The sequence below is a fragment of the Sorex fumeus genome, unplaced genomic scaffold (assembly GCF_029834395.1).
Source record: "Sorex fumeus unplaced genomic scaffold, SorFum_2.1 ptg000128l, whole genome shotgun sequence".
NCBI classification, from domain to species: Eukaryota; Metazoa; Chordata; class Mammalia; order Eulipotyphla; family Soricidae; genus Sorex; species Sorex fumeus.
Window position 1 is genome coordinate 48,492,678 of NW_026606185.1, and position 20,150 is coordinate 48,512,827.

At 50.2% G+C, this 20,150-nt stretch overlaps 1 protein-coding gene across 2 annotated transcripts in view; it reads right to left on the minus strand.

Annotated features, from left to right (window-relative positions):
* The window catches only part of EPG5 (ectopic P-granules 5 autophagy tethering factor), a 96,551-nt gene that overhangs the window by 45,086 nt on the left and 31,315 nt on the right, over positions 1-20,150 (minus strand). For both annotated transcript variants that reach the window (XM_056137985.1, XM_056137984.1), the window contains exons 14-26: positions 19,001-19,165; positions 18,181-18,300; positions 16,473-16,732; positions 12,905-13,045; positions 11,697-11,841; positions 11,187-11,384; positions 10,700-10,810; positions 9,133-9,255; positions 7,686-7,852; positions 6,465-6,686; positions 4,118-4,241; positions 2,606-2,750; positions 1,004-1,175 (exon numbers count right to left, since the gene is read on the minus strand). In XM_056137985.1, the coding sequence (XP_055993960.1) occupies positions 1,004-1,175; positions 2,606-2,750; positions 4,118-4,241; positions 6,465-6,686; positions 7,686-7,852; positions 9,133-9,255; positions 10,700-10,810; positions 11,187-11,384; positions 11,697-11,841; positions 12,905-13,045; positions 16,473-16,732; positions 18,181-18,300; positions 19,001-19,165 (2,093 nt within the window). The remainder of the gene's footprint in view (positions 1-1,003; positions 1,176-2,605; positions 2,751-4,117; positions 4,242-6,464; positions 6,687-7,685; positions 7,853-9,132; positions 9,256-10,699; positions 10,811-11,186; positions 11,385-11,696; positions 11,842-12,904; positions 13,046-16,472; positions 16,733-18,180; positions 18,301-19,000; positions 19,166-20,150) is intronic.

Below are 20,150 nucleotides of genomic sequence, written 5' to 3' on the forward strand. Positions count from 1 at the left end.
CCTTTTCCCTGAGCCAGGGCGAAGGGGACCACGATGCCCAGAGGTAATCCAGAGCACAGGGTTTTGTGAAGGAAGTCACGGGATCGAAAGAGAACACAGGCAGCATGTCAATCTACTTCATTCCCCAGTGATTTCTTTGGAACAGGAAGTTCCCTATTTAATGATGATCAGCCTAAAATTTTTTTAACTTTAGGATGAATGAAGTGTACTGAGCACATTTAACATGTCCAGCTAGGACAAGCACTGGTCTTCAGCTTAGTTAACTGTGCTAGGTGCATTCTCAAGTTAGGATGGGTTCATCAAATGTGATCCCATGGTGAGTGGAACAAAGAGCTATCTTACAACTGTAACAAAAATAACAAAGACGAGGCAGCTACCTGTGGACAAGGGAGCCAGTACAGTACTACTGGCATTTGTTAACAGAGCTCTGATGGCATTTGTGATTACACTAATGTGCAGCCAGCACAGGCCAAATTAACACCTGGGCCAAACCAGCTGAGGAGTGAAAGACCAATGAGACACTGAATCCCATTGGGTTCATGCTCTCTGACTTCAGAGACTCACTCCACGAGCTCCTCCCAGGAGCACCAGCTAGAATCAAACGCTTTCACAGACACTGCCTCAGTAGCCGTTGCTGAGAATCCAGACCACACATTGACTTTCCTGCACGTAGATTAAGTGCTTTTGTCAGGGCCGAAAGATCAGAGTGAGTTCAACAACAAAGCAGGGACAAGAGGAGGTGAATCTCATTGACTAGCCTTTCTCCACCTCCCTCCCAGCATCACAAGCCTCCTCAGGAGAAGCTCACTGCCAAATGCCCCCACGGGGAGCCTGTCAAGTTTACAGCCCCGGAAAGCCCCGCATCAGTTCAAGGTGAAGTTCAAAGACATGTCGGGACTTGGTTAACCTGAGTAACCATCGGGCCAGTCTGGTCCCAGCAGCCTCGCGGGGAGAAGGCGGGTGCTTGGCACTAAATCACCGGCTGTCGGGGGGCCCCGCTCACCTGGCCTGCTGTTGCAGCACATTCAGGTCCGTGCGCACCAGCTGGGTGGTGTCCTTCTGACTCAGGAGCATGGCAGGGACGATCACGGGTACCGGAGGCCTGGCTGGGTACAGGGCCAGGGGAGGATGGGGCGCCTCGTGCTTTCGCAGATTACTCAGAACCCTCTCCTTGGCTAAAAGAAGATGAAGCGACACAGGTTTGATTTATCGCCATCACTGCCTCTGAACACACCTAGTAGGCAAAGCCCTGGCTTGTCACCCTCCTAGGGAATGTGGGAGCTGCAAAATCATTTCTCACGCCAGTGCTTGTCTCTGTACACCAGGGGACCAGCACCCATTTGCAGACTAGTGGCTAAAAACTCCTGCCATAGTCCATCAGAGGTCTAAATGAACAAAACTGTTCTGTGCTACTGTCTTGTTTTGTTTTGTTTCTTTGGGACGACATCTGGCAATGTCCAGGGATCATCCCTGTTAGGGCTCAGGGGACCATCTAGGGTGCTGGGGATCAAACCCAAGTTGGCCACATGCACGCCAAACACCCTCCTTGCTGTACTATAACCCCAACCCGTACGGTGGCTCTTACAGGCTATTTTAGCAGGAATTGAGCGCTCAGGAGTCTGGTAAAATTCAACAGAAACCCGGTCCTATGATAGAGCTAAATTCAAGAGGAAGGTAACAAAGGCCACAAAATCTCCAGGGACTTTCAGGTCACTAAGTCAACAAGTGCTGAAGGAACCACCACAAGCTGCAGATTCCATCCCACGTGTAGTATTCAAGTTTTATTCTTGATAAGAAAAATAAAAGAAAATTTCACAGCCATGACTTTACTTGGCATAAGAAAACCTGTATTGTTCAGACCATAAGCAAAGGAATTGAACATTCTGAACAGGTCAAGTACAAGAGGACTGTCCCTTAAACCCGGGATTTTTCCACTGGAACTAGAGCCCAGCACAGAATATCACTGAGCTGGGCATTCATCACTGGATAAAATTCCTGGCTATGTTCAAGTTTGTTTCAAGCAAGTATTTTAGACCATGACTCCCAAGAAAAATTTGGACTCTCTTTTTCAAACCTTACATAACATTAAAGAAAAAAAATTCTTTTAGCTATTAATGGAAAACTTTTAATTCATAGTCTACTGAACTAGGATCACCACTCTGAACCCAAACTAACAAAAATGTTAAAGCCAAAATAAACCAAGCTTAAGAAAAACTTAAGTTGGTACACACTGTTCTGCGGGCAATTTTTCCTACAATCACAATCATCAGTTAAATTGTTGATAAAAATCCTCATCAAATCTGCAGCCTCTGTGAAAAGCACAGAAACTCATTATTTAAAAATCTAGGGTCAGAAAGATACCACAGGAGGGGTTAAGGCACAAACCTTGCGTTTGGCATCACAGGGTTCCCTGAGCACCACCGAGTACAGCCCTGGGCCAGAGCAGCACCGCTCTCACAGTATAACCGACCCTGCAGGACAGCCAGGTCCAAGGTGACTCCCTGGAAGAGTCACTCTTCCCTGGAGGGACACATCATGCAGAGCTGAACTCAATGGCTCTGGTTTCTTTGCTCACTCATTCAAAGGGGCTGATGTCGGGACTCACCCAGCAGAGGGTCAGTGAAATCCAGCTGTACAGACAAGCTGCAGGGTGCAGAATGGGATTCGAACTTCACCTGTGTCCACAGCCTGACAGATTCGTCAAACTCATGGGCGATGCGCTCCATGTTCACATACTCCAGCCACAGATCCTAGAAAGGAGCCACAGACTTTAAGTTCCCCAGAAGACCTGACAGCGGAAGGGAAAGGCAGAGACACGTGACACCGAGAACCCAGGAGCATCAGCACAAGGTAGCTCGCTCACATCTCCCACATCAGGGTGAAGGCCTACAGCAGCATCAAAAGTCCTACTGGGAACTTGGTGTGCCACCATCAGAAATCCGGACTTCAGGTCAGAAAGAGCCACTGCCCCACTAAAGGTCTACTTGCAAATGACAGAGTGGCCTAGTACTTTCGAAGTAGTATGGCACATAGGTTAAAAAAAGAAGAAATGTGAAGAAATCAAATAATAAATGCTGAGAAAAACTGCTTTGGATTAGCTGTGAGTTTTTTCCAAAGCCCTTCAGGAATGACTCCAGCATTCCCTGTCTTTTCTCACACAGTATCTCTAACCATAGTGGCAGATTACGGCCAGATCCAAAGGCAGATCCTGCAACCTCATTACTCTATCAGTCTTACCATGTATCTAACATGGATGCAGATGGAATAAAATGGGTACTATGTATCTAACTAAATATCGTGTAAAAATCCTGCTGATTCCTCAACATATTTTTAGTTCATCCATTTGTTTCACGATATCTGCTCTTTCAACAGTTCCCTAAACAGCCTTGGAAACAAATGCAAAAAAGAATGGGGGGGGGGGGGGGGGCTGGAGTGATAGCACAGCGGGTAGGGCGTTTGCTTTGCACGCAGTCGACCTAGGTTCCATTCCCAGCATCCCATATGGTCCCCAGAGCACAGCCAGGGGTAATCCCTAAGACCATGAGCCAGGAGTACAGGAATAACCCCTGCGCATCACCGGGTGTGAACCAAAATAAAAACAAAAAGAAACAAAAAGAAAGAATTTGGGGGAAGTTCCAGGGATTAGACCTAAGAAACATGCCCTCTATACTGAGCTATGCCGCAGCCCAAATCGAACTTCTCCAGAAAAGTCTTTAGAGACCATTCACTGCTATCTACCTCTCTGGTGGCATTTGCCCTCCTGGAAGGGCATCTCCCAACCCACACCATTCCGAACATGACTGACTAGCTCATGGAGCTTAGCACACGTCCGAGTTCCTAGCATCCGCCCTGGCATTCCCCCCACCCCATGTCCTTCCCAGCTTCCTGACCAACCATCCATCCTCAGCCCTGCCTCAGTCAGGTCCCTCTGGGTTGCTACTGCGTGCGAGTACTCTCACACCTATTCTGCATCACCAGCTCGGAGCACCACTTTCCTGCCTCACAGTACGCTCCTGCGGGGCAGTACAGGCACCGAAGACCTGAGAAAGGCATGAAAGGATTCAATAAATACACATGAGAGGAAGGGAAGGAAAGAAGAGACACGTCCATACTTCACCTGCTGATTCTGCATCACTTTGGCGAGCCTGTGGACATCATAATGCTTTGGTAGAGAAGGGATATAGGTGTCTCCTTTCTGAAAAGTCTCATCTTCTAGCCATAACATATATACATTGAAGAGCCTAAAAGAAAAAAAATAAATTGCATCACGTATAAAAAGATGTGCGGGTAAATGAGGTTTCTTAATGTTCTAGGTACAATGGTACCACCTCATTCAAGTAACAAAAGTACAAAGTAAAGGGCTGGAGGGAGAGGGCCCTGGAGGTAAGGTTTACCTTGCATCCTGCTGCTGACCCCACAACACAGAGGTTGTCCCAAGCATCACCAAGGGTCACTCCTGAGCACAGAGCTAGGAAGAGTCCCCGTACACTGCTAGGTGTGGCCCCCGAATAAAACAAACAAAAAGTACATAAGACAGAAAATGTCCCCAACCAACACCACATTCCCAGGAAGCTTGTGATCCAGCAGGGAGAAAGAGAGAACTAGTCAAATCACAGGCGTGAAGAAAGCACTCTGTGAACTCTACACACTCAACAGAAAAACACAACCTCCAGGACAGAGAGCACGCAACAGGCTGGAGCACAGGAGATCCAGGCTTGCATTCCAAGTACCACATGGTCTCCTGAGACACCCCCAAAGCCCCCCACCCCTAAAGCACACAGCTGCGAGCAGCCCCTGAGTACCACCAAGTGTGGTCCCAGAACAAAACAAAACAATTAGAGAGGATGACTTTTAACACAGACCAAGGATCTGGTGCTTGGAGGAGTTTGAAACATTCTAATGAACATATTTTTCTTTGAGGAAAAAAAAATTTGTTTAAGCAATTTTATTTAGACGTGGAGAAAACCTGCCAGCTTGCAATCAATATTGATCTCCCACCTCAAGGAAGGACTAAAAGAAAACTCACCCACTTCTGCACCCTGTTCCCATTTTGAAGGGGCAGAACAAGGTCAATCTGAAAAAAACAATCTCAATTTTCTAGTAAGATCTTTTGATAATAGTTGAATGGTGTCTCCTTGGTTTTGTCATTTCAAGGAACTCGGCCCACTGTGGCTGAGCCCACTGAAACGCCAAGTAGCGACCTGTGGGCCCTAGGAGGTCAAGAGGTAGTGTGGCTGGGCCATGTCCAAGGTGGTGGAAAATTCCTGCCTTTACTCTAAGAGAGCTTGTGAAGGAGGAGACGAGAGCAGAATTCTGAGAGAAAATGCCAGAGCTGAGCACCTCCAGCTTCTACCTCAGCTCTACCGGAGGCAGAGGGTGGGGAGAGAGGCAGAGGGGAACATCAAAGGCCTTCTTGGCTGACCAAAGAGGCCCAAAGATAAACCTTTCCGCTAGTTAAGCCTGGTTAAAAGTAAGTTTTCCTTCAAGCTGGCGAGATAAGGACAGCAATCCTTCTGGAGGCTGAGAGATTAGCCCTGAGGGCCTGGCGGAGTCAGCCTGGAGCCTCAGTCCTGGGCCCGTGGAGCCCCAGGTGTCAGGCAGAGCTGACAGAACAAGTATCTGCCTCACACCTGTTTACCGGGAAACAGGGAATGATGGAGGGAGAGAGAGAAAGGGCCAGTGATTTCAGGGCTCTGAACCTCTGGGAGCCCCCATGTAGTATCTGGTTTTAGAAGGTTGAGAAGTTTAACAGAACCCTCTGGAAGGTCTATGAACACCACTTAAGAATCCTTGCTAGGGCTGGGGAGGTATCTGAGGGGTCAGGGGTGCACGTGGCTTATGTACACAAGCTCCCAGGTTCAAACCCACACCCTACCACTGCCATGTGTGGCCCCCATAGCCCCCAGTGCCAAGAAGCCTGAGAAGTGGCAAATCTCACCAGGCCTGGGCACAGGACTCTCAGTCTAATGGCCCTGGCACCCTGAATCCCACTTAGAAGGCCACCCTCTCACTGTCCCCCTCCCCAAATGCAGCAAAAGCCGGTCATTTGCTTTTATCTGGCAGGCTGGTGGGCTGATTTGGAGGCAAGACCCAGTGATGCAAGGGGCTACTCCCAGGATTTCTTGGGGGTCACACCTGGCAGTCAGGGGAGACGTGGTGCCAGCAAGCAAACCTGGGCCTTTGGCATGCAAAGCAAAGCATGTGCTCCTGCCCAGTGGGCCTGTTTCTGATATAAATTAAGAAATAAAAGGGGGCACCAGCACCCTGGAGTAAGATATTTCCCTTAACCCCAAGCACTCAACAGAGATGAGTAATCCAAGCTGCTGGCTCATTTCTCACGAGCATGAGAAATACAACAAGAAGCCAACGGCCGTCCCCAGCCCAGCAGTGTGTGACACACACGGGCGTCCCACACCACGCCATGGAGACCAAAAGATATGCGATGCAACATGGCCATGCATCACCTCACGAGCTCCGTGTGCAAGGCCGGGGACGTCAGGTGGCCAGGGGTGGCAGGCTGACCGGCCGGCAGTCCTTCGCTGCCCTCTGCTGGAACACGGAGGGCCTTGCTCGCTGCGTGGTGGAAGTCAGCCACCTCGGTCAGGCGCCTCTTCATGTCTTTCAGCAAATTAACATGAGCTGGGCTTTGGAAGAATCTTCTTCCAATGCAGCCATCAATGGGCAGCCTGGAAAAACACACGCAGAGGTCACAATCGGACCAGCACGAGATGCTCCAAGAGACAGAAAACTGTCCTCTGTCCACAAGTCCACGGATACAACTGCTTGAATAAACTATTTCCACCATTACGACAAGGCTCTAATGAGATGGAAGCAGTTTTCCTTTATATTATTTTTGTTGTTGTTGTTGGGGGTTGGTGAAGAGGTGCTGGGGATTGACCCCCAGGCCTCACACATAAATGAGCAGCAACCCCCCACCCCGTCTCTGGAAGCAGTTTTAAAAGAACAAAATGCTACAACCAGTCCCAAGCAGAGAATGTACTCAAGCTCATCTTTGCTCCTGAAGAACTGACCCTCTGGGAAATGACGGCATTGTTAAAGAGCGAGTGAGGGAGGGGGGCTCAGAAGGGACTTGGGGCTAGAACAGAGCTGGGAAGAGTGAGCAAGATCCAGCACTGTGAGGGAAAAGGCTGGACACCTTCAAACCAGTCCCAGGGCACCAAACGTGGCCTAGCCTGGACCCCTACCACTCCCCTCATGTGAGCCCCACGGCAGTAACACAGGCCTTGGTTTGGGGCAGTGAGTGACTGTGTGATCTCCAGAGGTTCTCAGCTAACCCTGGACCTGGTTCTGGGGTACTCCAGTCACCGCACCGAGTGTGGGGAACGGTAAAGGAGCTGAAGCATCCCCTAAACTCCACAGAGCTCTCGTCTGGGGACTGCAGAGACTACTCCAGGGGAGCCGAGCAGAGGCTCTGCATGGAGGCCGCCCAGATTTAAGCCCCAGCTTCACATGGTGCCCCAAGCACTGCTGGGGTCACCCCCATCAACCCACTGGTGTGGCCCCCGAGCACCGCTGAATATGGCCTCAAAACAAAATAAGCTCAAGTTCATCCTTGCAAAACAGTTCTCCCCCACCCACCACATGAGAACAGGGCAGCCCAGGAGCGCTTAAGAAGGAAGGAGGCACAGCAGTGGATGACGACAACACTGAGGTTGAGTGCATACCCGTACTGCGGTCCCGGGCGGTGAAGGTACAGGAGGAAGAACTTCTGCCAAATGAGTGGCAGGAGAGGGTGGTCAGAAGGCGTGATGAGGGCCTGGTGGGCCCAGCGGTAAATCAGCAGCCGCTGAAGGGAAGGGACGATGGGGAGCTTCAGCTGGGCCTGCGCTTTCTGCAAGAGAGGGGGGCCCTGAGCAACCACGCTCCCGGCGAAAACCAAGTTACCTGAAACAGCTCTCCAAGGGCCAGCTCACGCTTCCGAGCAGGATAGTAACCAATAGCCAAAGGCCACGGAGACTGAGAACTGAGCTTACGAGGCAAGAGATGTGGAGGCGGGGCTCACTCTGGTAGAGGGTGGTGGAACACTGTTTCATGAACCCCTCCAGTGGCAATATAGTAAATCATGGTGTGTAAAATAAAGCTGTGGTAAGCAAACACATGTTTCTGCAGACCCCCAAGTCGGACCCAAGGCATCACCTCGTCTCTCATTTATTTACGGGCCCTTTGCATGCAGATGCCAGGCAACAAGGGAGAAGATGCAAGCAAAAGGACAAAAGAGGAGTTTACTGTCCAACTTTATGAATAGAATCTCTTGAAATTGCGGGTGCTTTGTTTGGGGGCCACACCCAGCAGTATTCAGAACCTATTCCCAGCGTGACTCCCAGGGGTCACATCAGGCAATGCCTGAGAGACCATGCAGTGTCAGGGTTCAAACCTGGCCCTACACCCCCCACTCCAGCCCTTTCAACTGTCTCCCAAGCTGAAAATTCAGATTGTAAAAGAATCCAGCCCTCCCCAAACAATTAAAAAGGCCCTCCCGTTGATCGTCGATTTGCTCGAGCGGGCCCAGTAACGTCTCCATTGGAGACTTTGTTGTTACTGTGTCTGGCATATCGAATACTCTCGGTAGCTTGCCGGGCTCTCGAGAGGGGCGGAGGAATCGAACTCGGGTCGGCCATGTTGGCCGCTTGTAAGGCGAACGCCCTACCCGCTGTGCTATCGCTCCAGCCTCCCCAAACAATAAATACAATAAAAGAACGTTCAAGAATGACAAAAATTCCTTGACAGACCCTGAACGCCCCCCAAAGCAAAGCATATAGTCGGGAACCCTAAAATAAATGATCTTTCATTCTTCTGAGCCTCCTCCCTGCCTTTCCCACACATGCTAGTGAGCCAAGGGGTTAGTGTGGTGTGTGAGAACAAAGTCCTTATCCCAACCCAAACCTGGAAACTCAGGCCCTTGGAAGCTGGGGTCTAGGAATCTGAGTAGCAACAAATTCTCCCGGAGATTCTCACGCTGCCGTGGAATAAGTGCCCAGTGGGAGTCTCCCACCCTATACAGCCGCCACTCATGTTGCCTTCCCCGAGTCCTCAGCACAGGCAGCCACCGCGACAGGGAGGCCGGCAGCACAAACCACCCGCCCCTCTCCGACAAAGGACAGCCATGGGCACCTTCAGAGCCTGGTCCGGGGTGAAAGCAGGGCTGATGACCAGCTCCCCTTCCACAACTCTTCGGAGCTGGGAGTCTTCTTCAAAGATGGACTCCATGTTCAGGACCGTCCACGCAAACCAGACCTACAGTGACAGGAGGGCGAGGCAACGGGTGAGCAGCGGGCACGTGACGGACCACAGGAGCAGTTTCCTCGCACTGTCTCAGGGAGCACGACCTGGGGTTCTCACGGGAGCCCAGCCGTCCCCTCCCCACCACGGACAGAAATGCAGGCGAAGAGATAGCTGGGAGAGGAGACCGTCCTCCGATGGGGTGTTTGTGCATGAACAGAAGTTACAGGGCAGGACCTGCTGGTGAAAAAGCCAGGTAAGAGGTCTGCCCTCAAGTTTCCCACTGAGCAAGGAGTGAAGAACAGAGAAGGACTGTGGTGAGAACTGGGCAGGGGGCATAGGCAGCCCCCAACCAGGAGGAGGAGACTCCCTCAGTGGGATCTGACAGGCCAGCAGGGGTCTGAGAACGCTGTTACCATAACTTGAAGGAACTAACTGCAAGGAGGGTGTAAACAGTGCTCAGGGGAGTCAGGTTTCATTCCTGGGAAGACTCAGCCAATCAGGCCAGAGGGTTCAGTGGGAAGGCTTGGTGGCACGGTGATACTCTATGCCATCAGTGCTGGGGCCCCAGGTCACACCCCACAGTGCTCAGGTCCCCCGGACCGTGTGGTGACAAGAATCAAAACTCAAGTCCTTACTGAGCCAGGACCCTATTCCTGGCATAAAATTCAAGTATTCCCAGAACCACAACATAACCTCCTAAATCCTATCAGACTAGGTAGGTATGCTCTCATCCAGAGCGTGGAAACCTGGGCCTCAGAGGGAATCTGCAGGCACTGAGGGGAGGGCACACTTGGTACGAAAGATGGCTGGGCAAAGGCCACACAAGGAAGTCACCAGCAGCATGTGTGGGGTAACAGCAATAGACGGGAGCACGTGCAGGTACCAGCAGCAGGCACGGGGAGCAGGTGTGGATAACAGTAACGGGCATGGGAGCGTTTACAAGTAAAAGCAGAGGATGCGGGAGAATGTGTGTGTAATAGCAGCAGACATGGGAGTGTGTGCAGTGACGAGAAGCAGGGATGAAAATATGTGCGGGTAACAGCAGCACCCCCAGCTGGCCTGAAAGAGGAAGCAGCAAGAGGTGAGAGTACGCAAGGAAGCTGAAGACGTCATCACTGATTAGGGAGATAAAAGCAGACAGGATCTGACAGTCTGAGAGGAAGAAGTAGCTGATGGCCGTGATGATGACAGGGCGCTGGGGCACTAGACTCCCTGCCCAACACCTTCCAGTGCTTTCCATGCCATTACTCCCAAGCACGAAGCCCAGCGGCCCAGCTCTAGGGCTGCTTTGAAATCCACCCCCAACAGGCCCTCCCTCAAACTCATGAACAGGAAGAGCCTTGGCAGGGAACAACGACAAGGTCCAGACCAGCAGTGCCCCTCTGCCGAGCACGCTGGGTGAGAGGGTCCAAGTGACACGGGGGGTGGGGGAGGGGCACCGAGAAACATCTCTTACCTGGGAGGACGTGGCCAAGCCCTCCACAAAGGAAGGCGTGATGTTGCCTGCCACGATCCAGCTCACCAGCGAGGAGAGGAGACTGCGGTCACAGTGGTAGCCCAGAGCATTCTGCATCAAAAAAAAAAGAGGAGGGACAGCTTGAGGGTCCAAGAAACCCCCGTGTGTGGCCACTCCAAGATCACTGGCATCACCTGACTAGCAGGGAAGAAAGGCTGTCATTGGCCCACCCGGCTAGACACAATGGAGCCCACAGGGCTACCTGGCCGGGGTTCGGGGTGTGGGGGTCCTTCGCCTCGACGTGGATCTGTGCTCCAGACTATGTCAGTGGACACAGGGCATTGGTAAGGCAGAGCTTTCTTAAGAGGCAATGAACAGAACTGCCACTCGAAAGTAAGTACGTGTGGGGGCAGCGTGGGGGTGGTCAGGCAGTTAGAAGGCTGCCATCTGACAAGCAACGGTGAGAGACGTCCTCTAACAGGCTTACCTTATGCTGCTGGTAGAGCAACTTCTGCACACAGTCTTCCTGCGTCAGCTGAAAGGCTGTTTTACACAGCTGGTCCATGAGGAAGAGGATGGGCTGCTCCCGATACCAAAGATGGTGGCATATGAGGGCCTGAACCCAGAACTCCAAGACGGCAATGGGACCCACCTGGTTGGGCTGAGTGCTGACCGCTATGTGGGCCTGCAAAGCCAGAGGGGAGACGATGCAACAGCAGAAATCACCAGCCTCCCTCTACCCCACTGGTGCTGGAGGGGTGGGGGGTCCATACGGGCCTTTCAACCCTCTGTGCTCCCTCTCTGGCTCCAGCCCCTCATCTTTAAAATTCCCACAGATCAAGACACCGCTCTCGACTGCAGAGCCCCCAGCTGTGGGTGTCCCCCACAAGAACCCTCTCCCAAGCGCTCAGAAATGACTGATACCCGGAGAAACGGCCCCGCGCCTGTGGGCTGTGGGAAGGGGCGTGGGCGCAGTGAGGGGCTCAGGGGCCCTGACCTGGATCACGCTGTTGAGAAGCTTCACGTTCTCCCCGTGACTGGCTCCTGTCAGCTGCTGCGCCACCTTGTGGGTGACCTGCTGCGTGACACCCTGCGGGACGCCGCTGTCCAGGTGGAGGAACAAGAGGAGATGGGCCAGGAACCTGCCGGGCAGGGACACAGCACACTTCACCTTCCACAGAAGCCCAGGGCCAAGGGTTGGCAGAGAAGCACGAGTATGGCCCCTTTTTTTGTTTTCTTTTGGGAGGGGGGAAGTGTTGGGGCCACACCCGGCGATGCTCAGGACACTCCTGGCTCTGCACTCAGTAATTACTCCTGGAGGTTCCCGGGAAGGAATGGGGTGCTGGGGATCAAACCAGCACCCGTGTGCAAGAGGAACACCCTCCCCACTGTGCTATTGCTGGCCCCAGTGTTCTCTGACCCACTCTTTATTTGTGGATTCTAATCACAACTTGGGAATTTCCGGAGAGGTGAGTTTTACAACTTAATATGGGGTGAAAGGAATTCAATCCATGTGCAAGAAACTTCATGAACAGACGAAAGACAAAGACATGCAGATGAAAGAGCAATGCAGAAAAGACCCAAAGCAACTCTCTGCTGCCACCCTCGCCCCACTCACGTGAGCTAGAGAGACTTCTCACGTCACCTGGCAGCCTCATTTGAGGTATCATGTTTAGACTGGGCCCCCCTCCCACCACCTGTCACATATGCACCCTCGCTTCCCTGGGCACACAGGGCTCCCTCCTCTCTCAAGGCTTCTGCGCCTCCAGCTGTCCCCCTCCCCTCGTGTTCTCACGGCACCGCCAGTCTTCACTCACACCCACCTGCCAGCAGTAGGGCCCCGTCCAGTGCATCTGACCTGTATGCGACCCTGCACAACACACCATGCCATGGGGCCTCCAAAGTCACATGCTAGGCTGCGGGGACAACAGCCAAGCAAGGCTCTATGGTGGTCACTGTCGGCTTCATGGTCCTGGCCAGGCAGCAGGTGCTCTTCCAAATGCTACTAAGTGGCACAGTCCCAAACTAAGTGAGGAAGGGAAGTGCCTTTCCTGGGAAAATGGACTCAGGGTCAGTAGCTCAGTTCACCCACCTGCATCTGAGCAAGGCTGGAAGTCTTCTACCTCACAAAGACCCGCAGGAAGGAAATATCCTACCCTCTCCGGAAGACAGCCACCCGCACCCGCTGGGCTTGGCCCTACTCACTGCTCGTTCTTCAGCAGGTAACACTGGCAAGGGTAGAACAGCGGCAGGATCTTGTCCAGGACATGGACCACGGCTCTCAGATGACGGGAATGCACCAGCACACCCAGCAGGGAGATGCCATCGGCGCAGAACTTCTCAATGCTGCGGAAGAGGAAAGGCCGTGAGAGTTCAGAGAGCTGCTTCAGACAGAGCCCCCCACAGCTGCCTGCCCCCTTCTGCCAGCGTCATCTCTGACCCCAGCCCCGGGCAGCAGAGCCACGCTTCACCCTGCAACACGTGGCTGCGAATTCCAGCAGGATGAGCCTAAAGCCCACCGATGCCTTTGAGTTAGGGACAAGGAAGGTGGGATGGTGCGTGCAAATTCACCCCACTTACCCGGAAGGGTCAGCACAATTGCTCGGGTTTGGAAATGTGCATGCAACAGGCCTACCACTCCTGCAAGAGCCATGGACTTCCCCTTCTGCAGCCCTTAAGTTTTTATTGGCCCACACCCAGCAGTGCTCAGAGGCCACTTCCAGCATATGTAGTGGAAAGGATCAAACCAGGGTTAGCTAGGTGTAAGGCAAGCTCTGTGCTACCTCTGTCCTCTCATCCCTGAACCCCCCCATCACACTCTCACACACACACACACACACACACACACACACACACACATTTTATATAAAACTTAAGGGAACACCTAATGGATAAATTTCACCTGAAAATCTTGTTATAAGGAACAGACAAAAGCAATCTGTATTATCCCTTGACTTCAGCCCACAGAACTGTGGCTCCCAGAGGGTGGAGGGTACACAAAGGGAAGGCCTGGCAATGAGGCGTGTGGGGGGGGGGGGGGGAGCACTGCATTTCAATTGTGGGCATGTATGGCAATTTTTCAAGAGGCACGATAAAACACTCCTGAAGTATACAATAGGATATACACCAGTGGTTTTCAATCCTTTAAACCTGTGGACTAATGAAAATAAGAGATGTATTTTACAAAAATTTAAAAAAATCAAAATTTAAAACAGTAGTCTGTACACTCATTTTCATTTCACTTATATTTTGTCTTCTTTGTTGGGGGCACACCTAGTACTTCTCAGAGCCTACTCCTAGTTCTGTGCTCAGAGATCACTTCTGCTGGTGCTCAGGGAACCACATGCTGTTCCAGGAATCAAACCACATCAGCCTAGCACAAGGCAAAAGTCTTAATCCCTTCACTAACCTCCAGACCTATACATTCATATTTAAAACTAATACCATAAAGTGAAGAATATATCCAAGTGTAATGTGCTAAAAACCAGTAATTTATTCATGGGCTCGTGGGAAGTTTTTGCGGACACCAGTCCATGGACCAGCAGCTAAAAACCAGAAGCATAAAATGATGGTATCAAAATCAAGAAAAAGAAAAAAAAAATTTCCCCCAAAAAAGTACATTTAAGGAGATGACAAGACAGTTATAAGAGTAAGGTGCCTTGGGGTATGGTGCCGCCAGCAGGTTAATCTGTACCTATGAGGTGAGTGCATCAGCAGCCTGATGGTGCCTTCAGACTTCTAGATATCCCAAAATTGCTGCTGTGCGTTTGGCTAAACCCCAATAACTTGGGGGAAGTTTACCAAGAAAGTAAACGCCAAAAGTTACGTATGTGGGAGACACACCCACAAACCACCTCCGGCTCAGCTATATAATTGGAGGCAAGCCTCTCTGGTTCCTGATCAAACTGGTTAACGGTCATGATCCCAGAGACTCAGAAACAAATCTCAGAATCCAGCGGCTTTCGGCAGAAATGCATCCGGTCCCCACAGTAGGTTACCGGCACCGGGCCACCCCAGGGGGGAAAAAGTGTTTTCCCTCTGCCTGCTCCCTCTTGGCAGCTTGGTGGTTGCCATCCTCCAGAGGCCATTGGACAGTCAGGTTTGGGCCTGCAGTGATGAGACACACGAGGCTTCATGGGGATGGGGTGGAGCTGGCCCTTTCCTCCCAGCCCCAGCAAGACCCTGGGTCACCGCCCACGAACGGCCTCTCTGGCTCCTGATTAAGCTGTTTACCAGCGATGATCCCAGAGACTCAGAACAAATCTCAGAACCCAGCAGGTTTTGGCAGAAACCCCTACAGATTTAATTGTTAAAATTTCAGAATTCCAAAATCGTGCAGTCACTATGTGACCATACAACATCATATGTTATTCATAACTAGCAATAGAAAACAAGTTGTCTACGACTGCCTTTTCGGCAGACCTGAGTGCTGGGGCAAAATCCCAAATAATAATGGTGGGTCTGGTGTCGAAATATTGAATGTAAAAAAAGCAGAGAGAGTAATGTGGAAATCATCTGCCCCACAGTTAGGGAGAGGGTGTGCGAAGGGGAGTATACTGGGATTTTTGGTGGTGGAAAATGGGCACTGGTGAAGGGGCGGGTGTTTCATCATTGTGTGACAAAGACTTAAACCCGAAAGCTTTGTGGCTGCTCTCACGGTGATTCAACAAATAAATTTATATAGAAAAAAAAAAGAGCATGGTGCTGCCTTGCACATAGCCAACATTGGTTCAATCTCCTGCACCACATACAGTCCCTTGAGTACCACCAGAAATGACCTTGAGCTGAGAGCCAGGAGTAATCCCTGAGCATCTCCAGGTGTGGCCCCAGAATAAAAAATCCAAACATAGTTCGCTCTGCTGAGCTGCCTGGCCACCCCCATTCACCAGCACAGTTTCAGTCAGGACTGTGTCCATATCACTTCCCTTCCCCTTCCTCAGACCTGCTGCTCCTTCCCACAGTCCTTCAATTCCTACTAAGGTGCATTCTGGAAAGAGAGACAGGTGACATTCAGAGAGCTCAGGGCCAGGGGCAAGGCAGAGAGAAGCCAACCACTGACATGGTTCAGCAAGTCTGTGGCCATTCTTCCATCCTGAACTCACAGGAGACCCCTCAGGTTACATCTCAGGCAACCCCAATAACGTCTGACAAATGCTCCTATGGAAGACAGGCAAACGACAGCCATGGGTGAGGCCTACCACCAGCAAAGCTGGGGAGCTGAGCAGACATTTTCCTCCCTGCACGGGGACAGTCCTTTAGTGGGGAGGCTGAGAGGGACCACCATCACTTCAGAGGAGATGACAGGTAGTCAATTATTTTTTTGGGGGGGGGGGAAGGGCAGTCACACCCAGCAATGATCAGGGGTTACTCCTGACTCTGTGCTCAGGAATCACTCTAGTGGTGGTGCTTGGGGGACCATATGGGATGCCGCGGATCAAATTCGGGTCGTCTGCATGCAAGACAAATAGCCTGCCTACTGTATTATGGCTCTGGCCCCATGACCAGTCATTTGTATAGCCCTATATCAGGAGGAATAACGCCCACCTGTGGATATTTCTAGTCTTCATCACATGGCAGGTGATTTCAGGTGCAAACCTATCTTATCTGAATTCGGGTAACATTCCTCCCTGGCGACCTATGCCAAGGTTATTATTTGGCCAGAGTTATCATCCCTAGGGTAGCTAGTGGTCCCTGACCTTGTGGTGAGAGGTGAGAAGGCGGAGCCAGTGACTCCCAGTTCAGCAGGCCTGGAGGTCCAGCCCAAACACCATACCTGTGGCCCACAGATGTCATGGCTAAGGCCAGGTAACAGCCAATGGGCATGCCAGCCTTCACAGCCTTCAGGAGCGGGTGGAACGTGGGCGACTCCGTCATGTCGGGCACCGCACTGGCGAGAGGAACTGCTGGGGCATTCTGCTGTGCTCCGTAATCATTTCTGTGCAGCTTTAACCTCAAGATCAAGTTCCAGGCCCACTGATTAAATGAGGTCTCAGGGGTCTCTCCATACCGGACAATACTGGCCAAATAGGAAACCTGGAACAAATGCACATTAGTCACACTAACACATCAAATCCATGAGGCCATCCACAATGGCCTCACAGGAGAGGCACAAACTATGTGCAGGCAGCCAATTTCCATGGGCTCAGACTAGCCTCATCCAGGAATGAATCTATTGAAAAACTCAAGTATGGGGTTTTGTGGCCAAAATCTCCAGGCTCTCAGGAGTCAGGGATGAGCGACCCCACCCCACTCATGCCCCCTGTTCTTCTGGGAGCCTGGAAATCATGCCTACAAACTGCCTCTGACACCATATAAGCTCATTAAGCAGCCATGATCCAGAGACTCACAAATGTTAGTAGAGATCAACAAGCTGCAGAGATGCCTCAGATCCCAAAGTCAGTTAAAAATTCGGTTAAAAATTTAACTCCAACTGTATTACCTTATTTAAAACTTTTGAATTCCTGGAGTATGCAGCCACATTTGCAGCCATGAGACATCTCATAATCTATGCCACTGATGTACCAGTAGCACACATTGGATAGGATGTAAAGTAGAAGGCAACCAATCTCAATTAAAACAATACTGGCACACAAGGCTCAACCCGTAACAACATATGAGTAATCTCTTACACAAGGTTTCAATGGCTCCAGGGTGAGATACAACAATCTTCACACACTTTCTCCTAAGAAACCCTGTTTTTGATCATTTTTAGAGAATTATTCATAACAAGCAATACAAAATAAATTATTGAGGGCCGCTATTGGGGCAGACTTGGATGGTGGTTGGAAAAAATCAAAATAATAGTGGTGGGAAGTTTAATGGTGGTGGGATTTACGTTGTAATACTGAATGTAATAAAATATTGTGAACAACCTTATAAAAATAAAATTAAATTAAAAAAATAAAATTAAAATTAAAAAGGGGGGAGGGACCCTACATGCCGGAACTACACGTCTACAGCACACAATCAAAGTCGTATCCCATGCATGCCTCACTACTTCTGTTTACTTGCTGGGTCACTTCGTGGATGTGACCTGGGTCAACCCAGCAGTACAATGGATGTGACCTGGGTCAACCCAGCAGTGCAGGGACGCAGTGAAAGGCAGTGGAGCAGTTGAACCACTGGGGGGAGTGTGGGGGTTCAGGTACAGTATTTGCCAATCTGGGAGGGGGTCAACCCCCCAACTGTGGTTAATTTCAAGTGACCAACAATTTAACTATTGCAAAGTTCTAGAAACAGTCACAGCTGATTCTCCTGAACCAAGCATAAGGACATGCCAGCACTGCCCCTGAGGTTTAATGCAGATTCCAGAACAGTAAGACAATCTGAGGAAGGCTACCTTCTTTTGAAAAGCTTTTTACGCAACCATCAAGCTCACATTCAGTCTCTGAAACAGCCTGGAATGTTCTGAGGAAGTGTCAGGCTTGGCACTACCCCCCAACCCTCCTGCACACGCTTGGTCTACCCCGGCAAAGCAGTACCTGCTTCATGCTCTCGGAGAGCAGCCCAGCATACGGCTTCTGGGCCAGGAACTTCTGATGTGCCTCTAGGACCAGTAGAGCCACCTCGGCATGGACGGCCTGGCCCAGGTGAAGGGTGTCCTTCCAAAAGAAAAGACACTACAAATGAGTCCTCTGAGTTCCTCTTAAACACCTCTGAATCAAAAGATCATGCAGTACAGAAAAAAAAAAGGAGCTTGGGTAAGGTATCTAAGCTTCCTTCCAATAGCCCAGAGAGTGGTTTGGGGCTCAGGTCCTTAATAAACTGTCTTGGGAGACAAACAGCATAATGATGTGCGAGACAAAAATGCAAGAGAAAGAGAACTCAGAAGAAGGAGCACAAACAAGAAGGAAGTGCGGTAAAAAAACTAAAGAACTAGTGCTAGGGGCCTGAGAGACAGCACAGAAGTAAGCACTTTTCTTGTAATTTGCTAACCCAGGTTCCACCCTATATGGTCTTCTAAGCCCCACCAGAATGATCCCTAAGCTCAGAAACAGGTGTAGCCCAAACCATACCAAACCCAAATCAAACCACCTTGTCTCCCCACTCAAAAAGAAAAAAAAAAAGAGAACTAAAGAGAAAATAAGGATTCAAATGGCCTAAAGGAAAAGGAAAGAATTTTCAGCTGGGAAAAATCTACCTTCATTCTGAGGATGTTCACAGTGTGAAACAGAATGAAAGAGAAGATGCTAAACTCTGATGCAAAGGCCACTTGGAAAGGTTAGTGTTTGCAGAAAATGTCTCTTCGAACCTGACTGGGGTTGCATCCTCCATCTCTAGGGACAGGTTTTGAACACACACCTGTTCACCAAATCCCCAATTCAGTCCTTCTAGGATGACACAGGCCAATTTATTCTTCACTGTTGTCAGGTTATAATTCAACAACCAATCCCGAATCACAGCTATCTCAGAAGGAGAAGGTCGCCAGAGATACAGAGGCAGTTCTTTGAACAAATATAAAGAAACCTTATAAAAAAGAAAATAAAAACCAATTACAATCAAAACCAGTGGACATTACTGTAACACTATGTTATCAAAATACATGCAAATTTTTTCTCCAAAAGTAAGAATAAGCCTTTTTTTTTTTTTGGTCTGCTTTTATTTTTGTTCTTGAGTTACACCTGGCAATGCTCAGGGCTTAATCGTGAAGGGGCCATATGTAGTGCCAGGGATCAAACTTGAGGTAGATGCATGCAAAAACAAGTCCTTGATCCTACCTTACTACAGACATAGGAATGTCTCTCTGGCCCCCACAGCAAAATTTTAGTGAACCAAATCCAACCACCAGTAATGTCCAAAAACTAAAACAAACCCCAAAAAACACTCACGTATACCAAAATGTTCGTGATAAATGACAGAAATAAACCGTGACCTTGCTCAATAACTAAAGCTAGGGATTTTTCATTCTGCTTTGGGCTAAATCAACAGAGCCTCCTCTCTTAATCAAAGTTCCTCCAAGAATAAACATAAAAAGGGAACAAAATCATAAAGTGTGGAAATAAAATTGTGACATAAAAACTATGAACTAAAGGGTATAGCAAAAGTACAGCCTCGACACTGAAGGAAGAGATGAAAGAAAAATCTCAGTTTGGGGTCCAGAGAAACAGCACAACAAGGAAGGCATTTTCCTTGCATACAGCCAACCCCTATTCAATCCCCAGGACGCCACAGGGGACCTCGGAGCCCCGTCAGAAGTGAGCCCTGGGCACAGAGTCAGGAGTAAGCTCTGAGCACAGTTGAGGCCCAAAATCAAAAACACAAAACCCAAACAAACAAATCCAAGTTTGTATCTAAAGCAGCTAAGTCCAGGCCCTAGTGAGGGACTGAGCAGGGACAGGACCTGGGTCCTCTTCTTCCTGTTGTGAACAGGAATCAGTTACTGCCCACAGCCAACTCATCATCTGTTCAGTGAAGACTGAAAGGTTTATAAAAGAGCATGAAAAACAAACCA